The sequence below is a fragment of the Mobula hypostoma genome, chromosome 17 (assembly GCF_963921235.1).
Source record: "Mobula hypostoma chromosome 17, sMobHyp1.1, whole genome shotgun sequence".
Taxonomy (NCBI): Eukaryota; Metazoa; Chordata; class Chondrichthyes; order Myliobatiformes; family Myliobatidae; genus Mobula; species Mobula hypostoma.
This window is the reverse complement of record NC_086113.1, coordinates 32,006,016-32,020,891: the sequence shown is the minus strand read 5'-3', so window position 1 is coordinate 32,020,891 and position 14,876 is coordinate 32,006,016. Positions and strand designations below refer to the sequence as shown.

Here is a 14,876-nt window from a genome sequence, read left to right as displayed (position 1 = left end):
AGAAATTAGAGACCAGAATTCTCCCCTCAGGTCTTTTTGATGCAGAAATATATTCTAATTCCAAATTAATGAAAAGAAGCCAATTATTCTTTCGTTAGTCCTGACAAAGGGTCTTGGCCTGAAACGTCGACTGCGCCTCTTCCTATAGATGCTGCTTGGCCTGCTGCGTTCATCATCAACTTTGATATATGTTGCTTGAATTTCCAGCATCTGCAGAATTCCTGTTGTTTTTTTTTAAATTATTTTTTCTGTCGTCTGAGCATTCAATTTTCATCAGTTATTAAAGACAAGTTTGTGAGGCGTTGACTGCTTATTTTGATCAAGGTATATTGCATTAATTTGGTATATATCATATTAATTTGCATTAATACAAAATTTTGATGATGATGCTCTTATATTGACAGACTCTTGGTAAAGAATTAGAGGCTGTTAAAACAGACCTCAATGAACTTCAAAGTCAAATGGCTTCAAACGATCAACAACTTGTTGACGTTCAAGTGAGTCATCTATTTATCTTTAAGAACAGAATCAGTGATGCATAACTTTCACTTAGGAGCATAATATCAGCCTTAATGTTTGTAATTGTTTAATTATTTTTTATTTAACAGGATCTTAACAGTAACTTAAGAGAGCAGTTGGAACAGAAGGTACAAGTAATTGCAGAATCACAATTACTGAGAAATGAGGAGCAAGAAAAACTGAAGTGTCTTTCAGAAAACTTTGCCAGGTATGACTGTTTAAAGCCAAATGGAAGGCTAATTTTTGGCTTGCATTTTGCATAATGTTATAAAATGGAGAAAAAAATTATTTGAATGATTTATATTGGCTTCAGAATTTTCACCTTATATATTCATGTGAGTATATCCATCTCAGACTCAGTGGTACTGCCCCAGCTCCTGATGACCCGAGTAAACAGATGCTAATACATAAAACATAAGACATAGGAGCAGAATGAGGCCATTTGGCCCATCGAGTCTTCTCTGCCATTCAATCATGGCTGATCCTTTATTCCCTGGCCTTCTCCCTGTAACCTTTGATTCCGTGTCCAATTAAGAACCTATCAATCTCTGCTTTAAATACACCCAATGACCTGACCTCCACAGCTGCCTGTGGTAACAAATTCCACAAATTTACCACCCGCTGGCTAAAGAAATTTCTCTGCATCTCTGTTTTAAATGGACACCCCTCTATCCTATATTTGCCCTCTTGTCCTAGACTCTCCCACCAATGGAAATATCCTTTCCACATCTACTCTGTTTAGGCCTTTCAGCAGTCGTAAGATTTCAATGAGATCCCCCCTCATCCTTCTAAATTCCAGTGAGTACAGACCCACAGCCATCAAATGTTCCTCGTATGATAATCATACCCTGAATCATTCTTGTGAACCGCCTCTGGTCCCTCTCCAATGCCACCACATCTTTTCTAAGATGAGGAATCCAAAACTGTTCGAAATAGTCAAGGCGAAGCCTCACCAGTGCCTTATAAAGTTTCAGCATCACATCCTGCTTTTGAATAGCCAAGACCTCTTGAAATGAATGTGCATATTGCATTCGCCTTCCTCACCACCAACTCAACCTGCAAGTTAACCTTTAGAGTGTTCTGCACAATGACTCCCAAGTCCCTTTGCATCTCAGATTTTTGGATTTTCTCCCCGTTTACAAAATAGTGTGCACATTTATTTCTATTACCAGAGTGCATGACCATGCATTTTGAAACATTGTATTTCATTTGCCACTTTCTGCCCATTCTCCTAATCTGTTGAAGTCCTTCTGCAGTCTCCCTGTTTCCTCAACACTACCTGCCCTCTGCCAATCTTTGTATCGTATGTGAACTTGGCAACAAAGCCATCTATTGCATTATCTAAATTGTTAATATCTATATACTATCAAAATTCTCATGCTCTGTTTGTCTGTTTGTGACCTCCAATAAACCCAAATGGTGCATTATAGCGGCACTTTTTTTACCTGTCGACTTAAAATGCGCTAACTTACAGAATGCATGCAAGGTTCAGGGTTATATATTCGTATAAAATTGCTCACTCATCAATCAACAGGCCCTGCTTTCCACAACCTGAGCTGATTCCAGCTTTAATAGAAACCGTGACGCAACACCACGGTGCATGCGCACGGCCAGCCTCAGCAGCGCCTCATGATGCTCACAGAGCCAATTCCACCTTTCATGGAAACTGCGACGCGACACCACAACGCTTGCGCACGGCCAGCCTCAGCAGCACTTCACGATGCTCACAGCAGCGACACCAACCACAGCAAAAGGTCACGTCCATTTAGGAGAGCGCCAACCATATCATCAAGAAAAATCAGCATCCTGGAGGCTTTGGTGTTACTGCTTCGTATCTTCTATCAAGCATTAGGGTAAAAAAATATGGACAGCCTAATAATGCCACGTGGAAAGAGAAGGGGGACATTATGGTCAAGAGATGACGCCAGATGTCGTCGGGAAGCGGCAAGGAGAGGGAGAGAACGACAATCGGATGAGGCCAGGGCCGCACGACTCCAGGATCAAAGAGTCAGGACAAAAAAGATGAGAGAAGAAGAGACAGAGGAGGAGAGGCATGCATGTCTCCAAAATGACAACAATGGGCACAGAAGGAGGAGAGTACAGGAATTGGATCAGGCCAGGGCTGCACGACTCCAGGATCAGAGAGAAAGAACAAATGGTAGAAGAGATGAAGAGACAAAGGATGAAAGGGCTGTGCATCTCCAGAATGACAAAAACAGGCAGAGAAGTAGGAGAGAGGAAGAGACAGAGGAAAAAAGGAAAGATCAACTCGAGAATATGTGGTAAAGAGTACCTTATTGAATAATGAGCAAAGAGAAGTATATGAATATGTGTGTGACTGCTTGGAAAGGAATCTCTCTTCATTGATTTTCATTGATGCACCAGGAGGTATGGGCAAGACATTTATCATCAACTTGATCCTCGCTAAAGTTAGGGGAGATGGAGGTGTTGCTATTGCTGTAGCATCATCAGGTATTGCAGCAACATTGATGCCTGGTGGTAGGACAATGCATTCAAGATTCAAAATACCCCTCAAAGTCACTGAAGATGCCCTTTGTAGCATAGATAAAAACACCAATACTGCAAATTTACTCCAAAATGCGAGGCTTATTGTCTGGGATGAGTGCCCAATGATTAGGAGGGAGAGCTTCAAAGCCATGGACCGGACTCTTCGTGATGTATGTGGCAAGAATGAGGCCTTCAGGGGTATTTTAATCATTTGCTGTGGTGATTTCCGTCAGCTTCTAGCAGTTGTGAAACGTGGAAATGATGCTGATGTGGAGAATTCATGCATAAAAAAAATTCTACTTATGGAGAAGCTTTATCAAGTTTCAATTGAAGAGGAGCATGCGATTGAGTGAGGGAGAAGGACGATATTCTGAGATCTTATTGGATATTGGAGAAGACAAGATTGAGAAAAATGAAAGCAATGAAATTGAATTACCTGAAGGTATGATTCTGCCAGCAAAAACTATGGGAGAATGCATTGATTTCATCTACCCGACATTCGACAATCCTGCAGAACTGTTCTCGAGGAATTCTATCTTAGTTCTTCTCAATGAAATGATGCGAAAAATAAACTTCACATGCATTAGACGCTTCCCTGGAATCATGAAAGAATACTGTTCCTTCAATGTCGTAAGTGAAGGAGCTAACGCCACTCATTTTCCAACAGAATTCCTTGATTTGGTCGAACTCTCTGGATTGCCACCACATAAACTGGAATTGAAGAGGGGATCTGCCATCATTTCTGTGAGGAACTTGGATCCAGCAAGGCTTTGTAATGGAACTCGAATGATGGTGGAAGAACTGTACGCCAATCTCATTGTAGCAAAGATAAACATTGGTGTGTTCAAAAATGACATTGTCGTGATCCCAAGAATTACTCTCAATTTATCAGAAGGGGAAGATGTCCCTCTTCAGTGGAACCAGTTCCCGATATAGTCATGTTTTGCTATGACTATACATAAGGCGCATGGAGAACGTGTTGATTTATTTGGAGAAACCGGTATTCCAGCATGGTCAGCTGTATGTGGCTTTAAGCCGGAGAAAAAGAAATGAAAATGTTAGAGTATGCTTGAAGGGTGGCAGATCAACCAGAAATGTTGTCATCAAAAGTGTCCTTCGTTAAACGAGGAGGAGCTGTATTTGTCTTGCTACGCGTCTTTCTTCTTTAATAAACTGAGTTTTTCTTCTTTAAATTCCAAAGCACAACACGTCAGACTGCACTACCTTTCTCTCAAGGGGTGCCCCAAACGATCACCGGGTTGTCTAGTACAGGATAAAAAGAAGTGGTCCCAACACTGGCCACTAGTTACCGGCAGCCAGTTAGACAAGGATCCTTTTATTCCCACAATACATCTGCTGCTTTGTTCCATGTATGGCTGGACAAATTTGTTTGGTAAACAGATTGTTCTAAGATTCTTCAGAATAATGCCTTGGTTCGTGATTCTGAATCAGCCATACCTGTTACATAATATATCAGGCAACACACATAAAAGTTGCTGGTGAACGTAGCAGGCCAGGCAGCATCTCTAGGAAGAGGTACAGTCAACGTTTCAGGCCAAGACCCTTCGTCAGGACTAACTCAAGGAAGAGTTAGTAAGAGATTTGAAAGTGGGGGGGGGGGGAGATCCAAAATGATAGGAGAAGACAGGAGGGGGATGGATGGAGCCAAGAGCTGGACAGGTGAATGGCAAAAGGGATATGAGAGGATCATGGGACAGGAGGTCATAATATGTCATGGGACATAATATATCATTAGTCATTTGAATGGGGATTCTAACCCTGGAATTTAGGAAGAACAAAGTAGTTCAAGTTCTTTCACTTCATTTTAACTTTTAATTATTTTTGGTAGTTTAATGCGGTTGGAAGACATTAAATTTATTTTAAAAATATTTAACTCAATTCCTATAGGTTTTAAATGTCTCTATGTCACAAGCATTTAAAAACTCTTACTAAAAAACCTCACAGACATTGACTGCAGGTAAGGACAAGCTCCATCCTTGTCAGCTGTTAAAGTTTGTCAGGGTGGTCATGATGTCAAGCCTCAACAAAGCACTGGCTGGTGTAGCTTTTGTTTGCTTCATTGCCTGATTCCAGGATTGGGAGATTTAGAACAGTTGAACTTGGGTATGTGTATCATACTGTGCACACTGCACGATGGACTGTTCAGGCTCAGGTTTGATTTGAACCAGACTTGATCCATCAGAGTTGAATTTATATATGTATTCTGGAGACACTGGATGGCAAATCTTTGTAGTTTTTGCTACAAGGAGCCAGTTTCCTCCAAGTATATAAAGGTAATAGAGTAGGACGTTTACCACATCTATAGCACAGATTTTAATATAGTATTGAATTTTGAATTTACTAATTTTTCTTTAACAATTGGTTGTTATTGAGAAGGAAGCCATCTAAAACTGAAACTATTTCCAAGGTCTTTAACAAAACTGGGAGTGAGAAACATGAGATATTCAGCATTTCTGAGAAGTGCATTGCTTGATGTATTTTCATCCATTGCTTGACATGTGTGTCTCCTTACTTCAAACAGATATTTCTGGAGATCTTAAAAGAATTTAGAGCAACCTTTCTTTCCTTCCCCAAGTCTGGAAATTGGAGGCTGAGAAGTTAACAATTATTGAAGGTAGAAAAATAACAGGCAGGCTCATAGTTAGCAGAGTGAAATCATGTTTGTTTTAATCATTAGATATAGTCAGTTAACTTGCGGACAGTTGATTTGGAAATTAGTTTAGTGTAATAAGGATGAGGTTTATTTGTCATTGTATGTTATAAGGAGAGGTTAAAAAATGACAACTATGACAACTTATGAAGGTCGTAAATGCACCAGTTGCTTTTGTGTTTTAGTTGGTAGGTAGAGGTTGCAGTTTGGAAGGTGTTGTCAGTGAACCTTTGGTAAATTAAAAGAGTGCATTGCATAGATGGCTGCAGTACTCTGATGATGAAGGGGGGTACTTAGCATGGTGGAGGACTAACAATCAAGTCAACTATTTTGTCTAGGATGATGCCAAATTCTTGAACGTCATTGGAGCTATAGTAACAAAGGCAAGTGAAGTTTGTTTCATTATCGTTGTGATTCGAACATTGGAGGTGTTGGAGAGTCAGGAAGTGTGTCACCTCAAGTATTGAATGCTTAACTTCTAACCTGCTCTGTGCTCCACAGTATTTATGTGTTTCCGTTAGTTAGGTTTCTGGTTAATGGGTTCACCATGCTATTAATAGCAGTAGAATCAATAATAGTAATACCATTGACTATTAGGAGAGGTGATTAAACTCTTGTATTGAAGATTAACATTGTTAGCCACACAAGTAGCATGTAGATTAGTTCCAAGGGTTTAGACGGGGCAGAATGTTGACAGGCCGTCTAGGGGGAATGCCATACTAGATCTAGTACTAGGTAATGAACCAGGTCAGGTCACAGATCTCTCAGTGGTTTGAGCATCTGGGGGACAGTGACCACCGCTCCCTGGCCTTTAGCATTATCATGGAAAAGGATAGAATCAGAGAGGACAGCAACATTTTTAATTGGGGAAGGGCAAATTATGAGGCTATAAGGCTAGAACTTGCGGATGTGAATTGAGATGATGTTTTTGCAGGGAAATGTACTATGGACATGTGGTCGGTGTTTAGGGATCTCTTGCAGGATGTTAGGGACAGATTTGCCCCGGTGAGGAAGATAAAGAATAGTAGGGTGAAGGAACCATGGGTGACAAGTGAGGTGGAAAATCTAGTCAGATAGAAGAAGGCAGCATACATGAGGTTTAGGAAGCAAGGATCAGATGGGTCTATTGAGGAATATAGGGTAGCAAGAAAGGAGCTTAAGAAGGGGCTGAGGAGAGCAAGAAGGGGGTATTAGAAGGTCTTGGCAAGAAGGGTAAAGGAAAACCCCAAGGCACTTTTCAGTTACGTGAAGAACAAAAGGATGACAGGAGTGAAGGTAGTACCGATTAGAGATAAAGGTGGGAAGATGTGCCTGGAGGCTATGGAAGTGAGCGAGGTTCTCAATGAATACTTCTGTTCGGTATTCACCAATGAGAGGGAACTTGATGACGGTGAGGACAATATGAGTGAGGTTGATGTTCTAGAGTCTGTTGATATTAAGGGAGAGGAGGTGTTGAAGTTGTTAAAATACATTAGGATGGATAAGTCCCCGGGGTCTGACGGAATATTCCCCAGGCTGCTCCACGAGGCGAGGGAAGAGATTGCTGAACCTTTGGCTAGGATCTTTATGTCCTCCTTGTCCATGGGAATGGTACCGCAGGATTGGAGAGAGGCGAATGTTGTCCGCGTGTTCAGAAAAGATAGTAGGGATAGTCCGGGTAATTATAGACCAGTGAGCCTTACGTCTGTGGTGGGGAAGCTGTTGGAAAAGATTCTTAGAGATAGGATCTCTGGGCATTTAGAGAATCATGGTCTGATCAGGGGCAGTCAGCATGGCTTTGTGAAGGGCAGCTTTTGTCTAACAAGCCTGATAGAGTTCTTTGAGGAGGTGACCAGGCATATAGATGAGAGTAGTGCAGTTGATGTGATTTACATGGATTTTAATACAGGTGTCTCCCACTTTTCAAACATTCGCTTTACGAAACCTCACTGTTACGAAAGACCTACATTAGTTACCTGTTTTCGCTAACAGAAGGTGTTTTTACTGTTAGGAAAAAAGGCAGCGCGCGCCCGGAGCAGCCACTCTCCCCCGGATTCGGAACGACCTTCTCGCCGGCATTGCTTAAACACGTGCCTGTGAGCACCCGTTAGCAAGATGAGTTCTAAAGTATCGGGAAAGCCTAAAAGTGCTCGTAAGGGTGTTACATTTAGCGTAAAACTAGACATAATTAAGCTTTTCGATTGTGGTGAGCGAAGTAAGGACAAAGTGAGTTTGGCTTGTGGAAGTTGACGAAGATGTTGTTGATGAGGTTTTGTCATCCCATGACCAAGAACTGATAGATGAAGAGCTGATGCAGTTGGAAGAGGAAAGGATAACAATTGAAACCGAATGAAGTGACTGTGTGAGGTTTTCGCTGCAATGATAAAGCACGACTTTAATTTTGAAAGGGCACGTTGGTTTAGGGCATATTTGCAAGATGGTTTGAGTGCTTACAAAGAACTGTATGATAGAAAAATGTGCGAGGCTAAGCACTCAAGCATACTGTTGTTTTTCAAGCCTTCCACATCAGCCACAGCAGATGACAAACCTCGACCTTCGACATAGAGGTGGGCAGTCATAGGAGAAGATGACCTTCCTGCCTCAATGGAAACAGATGACAATGTTATTTAGTATGATCTGGCCCCTTCATAGTTTATAGTTTACTGGAGAGAGTGTTTTTGCCAACAGCGGTTGCATGAGATTTTCTGTCGCGAGCGCTTGCGCCGTGTTTTTGCCGACGGCGCTTGCGTGAGATTTTTGCTACGGTGGACAGTGCAGGCAATGATTGTGGAAAAGTATTTCTACTTTATATAGGCTGTGTATTTATCATATCATTCCTGCTTTTACTATATGTTACTGTTATTTTAGGTTTTGTGTGTTATTTGGCATGATTTGGTAGGTTATTTTTGGGTCTGCGAATGCTCACAAAATTTTCCCATATAAATAAATGGTAATTGCTTCTTCGCTTTATGACCTTCCGGCTTACGAACTGCTTCATAGGAACGCTCTACCTTCGGATGGCGGGGGAAACCTGTAAGGAATTTGACGAGGTTCCACACAGTAGGCTTATTCAAAGTCAGAAGGCATGGGTTCCAGGGAAGTTTGGCCAGGTGGATTCAGAATTGGCTTGCCTGCAGAAGGCAGAGGGTCGTCGTCGAGGGAGTACATTCGGATTGGAGGGTTGTGACTAGTGGTGTCCCACAAGCATTGGTTCTGGGACCTCTACTTCTCATGATTTTTATTAACGACCTGGATGTGGGGGTAGAAGGGTGGGTTGGAAAATTTGCAGATGACACAAAGGTTTGTGGTGTTGTAGATAGTGTAGAGGATTGTCAAAGATTGCAGAGGGACATTGATAGGATGCAGAAGTGGGCTGAGAAGTGGCAGATGGAGTTCAACCTGGAGAAGTGTGAGGTGGTACACTTTGGAAGGACAAACTCCAAGGCAGAGTACAAAGTAAATGGCAGGATACTTGGCAGTGTGGAGGAGCAGAGGGATCCTGAATACATGTCCGCAGATCCCTGAAAGTTGCCTCACAGTTAGATAGGGTAGTTAAGAAAGCTTGTGGGGTGTTAGCTTTCATAAGTCGAGGGACAGAGTTTAAGAGTCGTGAGGTAATGATGCAGCTCTATAAAACTCTGGTTAGGCCACACTTTGAGAACTTCTTCACTATAGAAAGGATGTAGAAGCATTGGAAAGGGTACAGAGGAGATTTACCAGGATGCTGCCTGGTTTAGAGAGTATGCATTATGATCAGAGATTAAGGGAGCTAGGACTTTACTCTTTGGAGAGAAGGAGGATGAGAGGAGATGTGATAGAGGTATACAAGATATTAAGAGGAATAGATAGAGTGGACAGCCAGCGCCTCTTCCCATTAAGAGGAATAGATAGAGTGGACAGCCAGCGCCTCTTCCCCAGGGCACCACTGCTCAATACAAGAGGACATGGCTTTAAGGTAAGGGTTGGGAAGTTCAAGAGGGATATTAGAGGAAGGTTTTTTACTTAGAGAGTGGTTGGTGCGTGGAAAGCACTGCCTGAGTCAGTGGTGGAGGCAGATACACTCGTGAAATTTAAGAGACTACTAGACAGGTAAATACAGGAATTTAAGGTGGGAGGTTATATGGGAGGCAGGGTTTGAGAGTCGGCACAACATTGTGGGCTGAAGGCCCTGTTTTGTGCTGTACTATTGTATGTTCTATGTATGTTAAACTTAATTGCTACTTTACAGATGACGTTTAAATGGTTTTCAAAGATAGATCAAGAACTGAAGCAGGAAAATATGCAGAGGGATTCATTTTGGAAAAGTCTCGCAAAGACATGTTATGGTTGAAATGGATAATCTTTATCCCATCAAAACCTGTAGTCCTTTTCAATGTTTTTATACTGCCTGTCTAGTTAGATAAAAAGCTTACAGCTTTGTCAGTCGCAGCTTACCCTGAGGCATGTCTCACTACTAACAAAGAAACACTTTGCTATTAGAAGTGCTAACTTTTGGAGAAGGAGAAAGGTGCAGTTTGGTGTGTGACTGGCATTTATAGGAAAAAGAAATTCAATAGAACTTTACAAAAAAAAACTACATAACCAAAGACTGACAAACACCAATGTGCAAAAGAAGAGAAACCGTGCAATTAAAAATAATATTGAGAAAGTGAATTGTAAAGAGTCTTTGAAAGTGAGTCTGTAGGTCGTATAATCATTTCAGAGTAGTGGTGAATAAAGTTACTCATGCCAGTTCAGGAGCCTAATAGTTGTAGGGCAATAACTGTTCCTGAACCAGGTGGTGTAGTTCTCCTGCCTGATGGTAATAGTGAGTAGAGGGTACGAACTGGGTGGTAGGGGTCTTTTATGATGGAAGCTGCTTTCTTTTGACAGTGCTCGTTGTAAATGTACCCAGAGTTGAGAAGAGTTTTGCCTGAGGCTCCACCTGTCCTCTTGGATAGATATAGAGGATCATAAGCCACTATTGATGAAGATTTAGTCCATGTCTAGTTGATGTGTATATGAAAATAATTGACAAAAGAAGAACATATGGTCTTTCAAGGCTGTCGACTGATCTATCAAGCCTAGATAATTTTGATCAAATACATTTAGTGAAATGTTCTCTGCCTTGTATTAAGCCAGCTATGATCTTTACTGTTTGAGACTAACTAGAGAAAAAATGATTAAGGACCAATAACAGCTTGCATTTAAGCAGTGTATGTAATCTTGTAAGCTAACATCCGAGGTTATGTGAGGGGTTGTGAAAACATGATTCAGTTTTATTTCAGATATTATGCAGCACCTTGGTAGCTGACAGAATGACTACTTCTGGCGAAGAATTTGCATTTGATTATGTTCAATTGTTAAAACTTACTACAGGTGAAAAATTACAGACATACAGACAATCATTAAAATTGGAATGAGAATTTTAAAATAGCATTGTTTCTTAACTAAAAGCAAGGATGTTTATTTACATGTTTTTTTATATTTAACTGTTTTAAAAAGGAAAACTAAATCTAATTGTGATATTATAACATAACTACAATGGCAGAGAACTACATGGATAAAATGCCATTTGTGGATCTGATAAAAGAACAGAAATGTATATTAACATCATGTTCAAAATTATCCTGGCATTGATTGTTTTTACACAATAAGAGTTTTAAAAATAGTTCTTTAAGTTTAAATAAATAAGATTTTGCAGTAATATCAACAAGTTAAGTTCTATATTATTTGTGATGTCGTAAAATATCCCATGCTACCTCCAGAGTGGAGTTGTTAGATAATACTTGACGCCAAGTTAAATCAGAAGTTACTGAGTCAGTTAACTCAAATTGTAACCAAGGTGTCAAATTTAATACAGAATAGTGTGACCATATTTGGAATACTGTGCAAAATTCCAGTTGACTAGCTATTGGAAGGATGTCATTAAGCTGGCAAGGCTGCAGAAAAGAATTAACAAAGATGTCGCTGGGACTGTAGAGCTTGAGTCATAAGGAGAAGCTAAAATAGGCTGTGACTTTTTTCCCTGGAACATAGGAGGCTAAGGGGTGATCTGAGAGAGGTATCTAAAATCATGGGGGTGTAGATAAAGTAGATAATCCCAGTCTTTTTTCCAGGGTAGGAGCATCTAAATCTAGAAGAGATTGATTTTAAGTGATTGCAGAAAGATTTAAAAGGGACCTGAAGGACAAATTTCTTACTCACAGAGTGATGGCTATATGGAACTAGCTGCCAGAGGAATCCGTAGAGGTGCGCACAGTTATGATGTTCAGAAGTAATTTGGATTGGTACATGGTAGAAGATTTAGAAGGATATGGGTGACACAAAGGCAAATGGAACTAGCTTAGATAGACATCTCAGTCAACGTGGACAGATTGAGATGAAGGGTTCTTTTTCCATCCTTTATAATTCTGATAGAGGTGTGTGGAAGTGTAGAGATGGAACTTCAGGCTAAAGCAGTTGAATGCATTCGTCAATGGGTGGAATGATGAAGATCGGGTGATAAATTAATCATTAAGTGCGATATCTGCTTAAAAATGTATTTAGCTTTTTCTATTAAATCTCTAACTTAACAGTGCTTTATATTTGAAGGGATATATATTTCAATCTCTAGTGTTGTAATTGAGCCAGTGTCAAAGAAACTTAACTTTAACTTGAATAGATGATGTATTCTACAGATTCACAGTTACTTCACAAAGGTCACAATTGATTTACTGAAACTTATTTTACAACAGGACCCAGCAAGAGCTGGAAGCTGTAAAAAAGGAACAAGAAGAATATAAGCAACAAATGGAAGAGATGCAAGTGGAATTGAAAAGAAATGAACAACAACTTATGGCTGAAGTGGATGACTTGACCCGAACTAAGGAATTTCTGGAGGAGCGCTTAATTGAATTAATTAAGTATGAACCAACCATCAATAGATGTTTTTACTAAGAAACAGCAATTGTTTTAAGTATTTCTTTGATAAGAAGCTGAACAATTGATGAGTATTACTGTTTGTATTCATTCATTCATTTGGAATATGTTTTAAGATCTAATCGTTTAGGTATAAAAAAGTGATATAACTAGGGGCAACACAAAAATTGCACCCAATGTTTTAATCATTCTGTAGCTTGCTTTCAGTTGCTCCCTGTGATCAGTGTGATTATTATGAACTCCAAAAGTACCAATGGTGATTTGTTTTGTTTACAGTTTTTAGTATTTCACTGTAGTGTAGGCTTATTTACTGTTTTTCTGACCAGTGTAATTGCTGAGTTTATTCCAATCTGAAAATTAGTATGAATCTCTGGGAATCTTTCAAGATCTAAGAAGCTAAGAAGGACTCAAAGAATCTGAGCACAGTCCAGGCAATTTCCACTCTTCTCTTTAGAAATTCAGGTTAGGTCCCATTAAGTTGGGTGACTTGTCTACTTTGAGCATTGCAAATGTTTTAGTATTTAAAAGGTAATCCTTTTGGTATAGGATTACATAGGATGAACAGCATAGAATAGGTAATTCAGCATATCTAGTCCATGCCCAGCATTTCTACATTACACATTACTCTTCTTAATCATCTATTTTATTCTACTTCATATGCTTGTCCAAATCCCCTTTAAGTACACCTGTGTTATTTGCTTTAGTCACTTCTTGTGGTGCCCAAATTCCAAATTATCACTGTTCTTTGGGTAAAGTGTTTCTTTTGTATTTTTGGATTTCTTGTACCACTGGCCTCTAATTTTGCTGTTCTCCATGCAATCCAAACTATTGAAACTTACCATAATTTTAAATCTCATTATCCAGAAGTTTTATGATCACCATTATTGATGCTAGTTTTTTAATTCTGTTTATTTAATTAGCTACATTTAGTTTGCTCAACTGGCATGGTGAGATTTGAACTTGCATCTACGCACCAGTAGTCCAAACCTTTATCCTTTAAAGTTGATGAAGGATCATAAATGAGGATACTTGTGATATCCTCATTATGCTTCCCAGTGATTCCTCCATTATTATAACTTTGTAACAGTGATTCCTTCTATAAAGTGTAGACAGTAATGATACAGTTGCCATATTACACTGTCTATATTACTAATAGCCATATTCCTTTGATAATTTTTATGCTATTTATCTTTAATTATTTCTTAGAGATAAAGATGCTCTGTGGCAGAAATCTGATGCACTGGAATTTGAACAGAAGCTCCGCACTGAAGCTCGATGGCTTGGTGACAAGGAAGTTAATTACTGTCTGGATTGTAAAAGTCAATTTACGTGGTGGCTACGTCGACATCACTGCAGGTATAGCTGAAAAATATGTATAAGATATTAAAACAAAAGGCACAGTCCACAATATTGATTCGGATCTCATGTTTTAAAACAAAACATCATTAGAATTTTTTGACCTATTCATTTTGTTGGTTAGAAAATGTTTACGTGATGAGGGACTGTTCCTGCTGTATTCAGTTTTGTCACCCATTTCCCCATTTTCTAGTTTGTGACAAACTTAAAACAGCAGGAAGTTCTCGTCTAGGTTATCTTCTGGAGAGACAAAGTACTACTCTGTGTTGTAGAGTCTTAGAGCGCTACACCATAGAAAGAAAAGTATAAGAGCGTCATCACTTGGAATTTACCACCCCCCCCCCCCCCGCCAACTTGGAATACTGTGTATTGCTATTTCTTCACCATTACTGGCTGAAAAGCCCTGGCAGCATCTTCGGTACATCATGCCTCAAGGACAGCTATGGTTCAAGAAGGCAGGTCACAGTCAACTTCTCAAGGCAGCTCTAGGATTTAGATCATGATGATCTAGACCTACAGCAATCCATTTCAAATTGAAACCATGTGTAATTTGGAGTGGAACCTGCAGATGGTGGTGGTGCTCTGAAGCAACTCCTCCTTGGCTTCTTTGTTGGGAATGATTGCAAGTTTGGGAAACATTGACAGATTGGCCAGAGTAACTAACTGCAGTGTATTTTCTTGATGATACACACAACAATCACTATGTGTCAGTAGTGGAAGGAGTGAACGTTTGGGATGGTTGAAGGGCACCTTTCAGGTAGGTTCCTTTGTTCAGGTTAAGGCCCAGACACCAGGAAAATATTCCATCATGGTCTTAACTTGTGCTTTATAGATGATGGGAAGGCTTTTGCATGTTGAATCATTCACTGCAGAGTACCTACACTTTGACCTGCTTTGACATAAGGGTAGGTTATTTGAATCCATGCTGGATTTTGGTGAATAA

General features: G+C 40.0%; 1 protein-coding gene across 3 annotated transcripts in view; it reads left to right on the top strand.

Annotated features, from left to right (window-relative positions):
- Positions 1-14,876, top strand: part of fyco1a (FYVE and coiled-coil domain autophagy adaptor 1a) — a 244,449-nt gene that overhangs the window by 46,472 nt on the left and 183,101 nt on the right. For all 3 annotated transcript variants that reach the window (XR_010020753.1, XR_010020754.1, XM_063069670.1), the window contains exons 9-12: positions 405-497; positions 609-727; positions 12,394-12,561; positions 13,784-13,933. Coding sequence is in view for 1 of the 3 variants with exons in the window: in XM_063069670.1 (XP_062925740.1) it covers positions 405-497; positions 609-727; positions 12,394-12,561; positions 13,784-13,933 (530 nt within the window). In the remaining 2 variants the exon portion in view is untranslated. The remainder of the gene's footprint in view (positions 1-404; positions 498-608; positions 728-12,393; positions 12,562-13,783; positions 13,934-14,876) is intronic.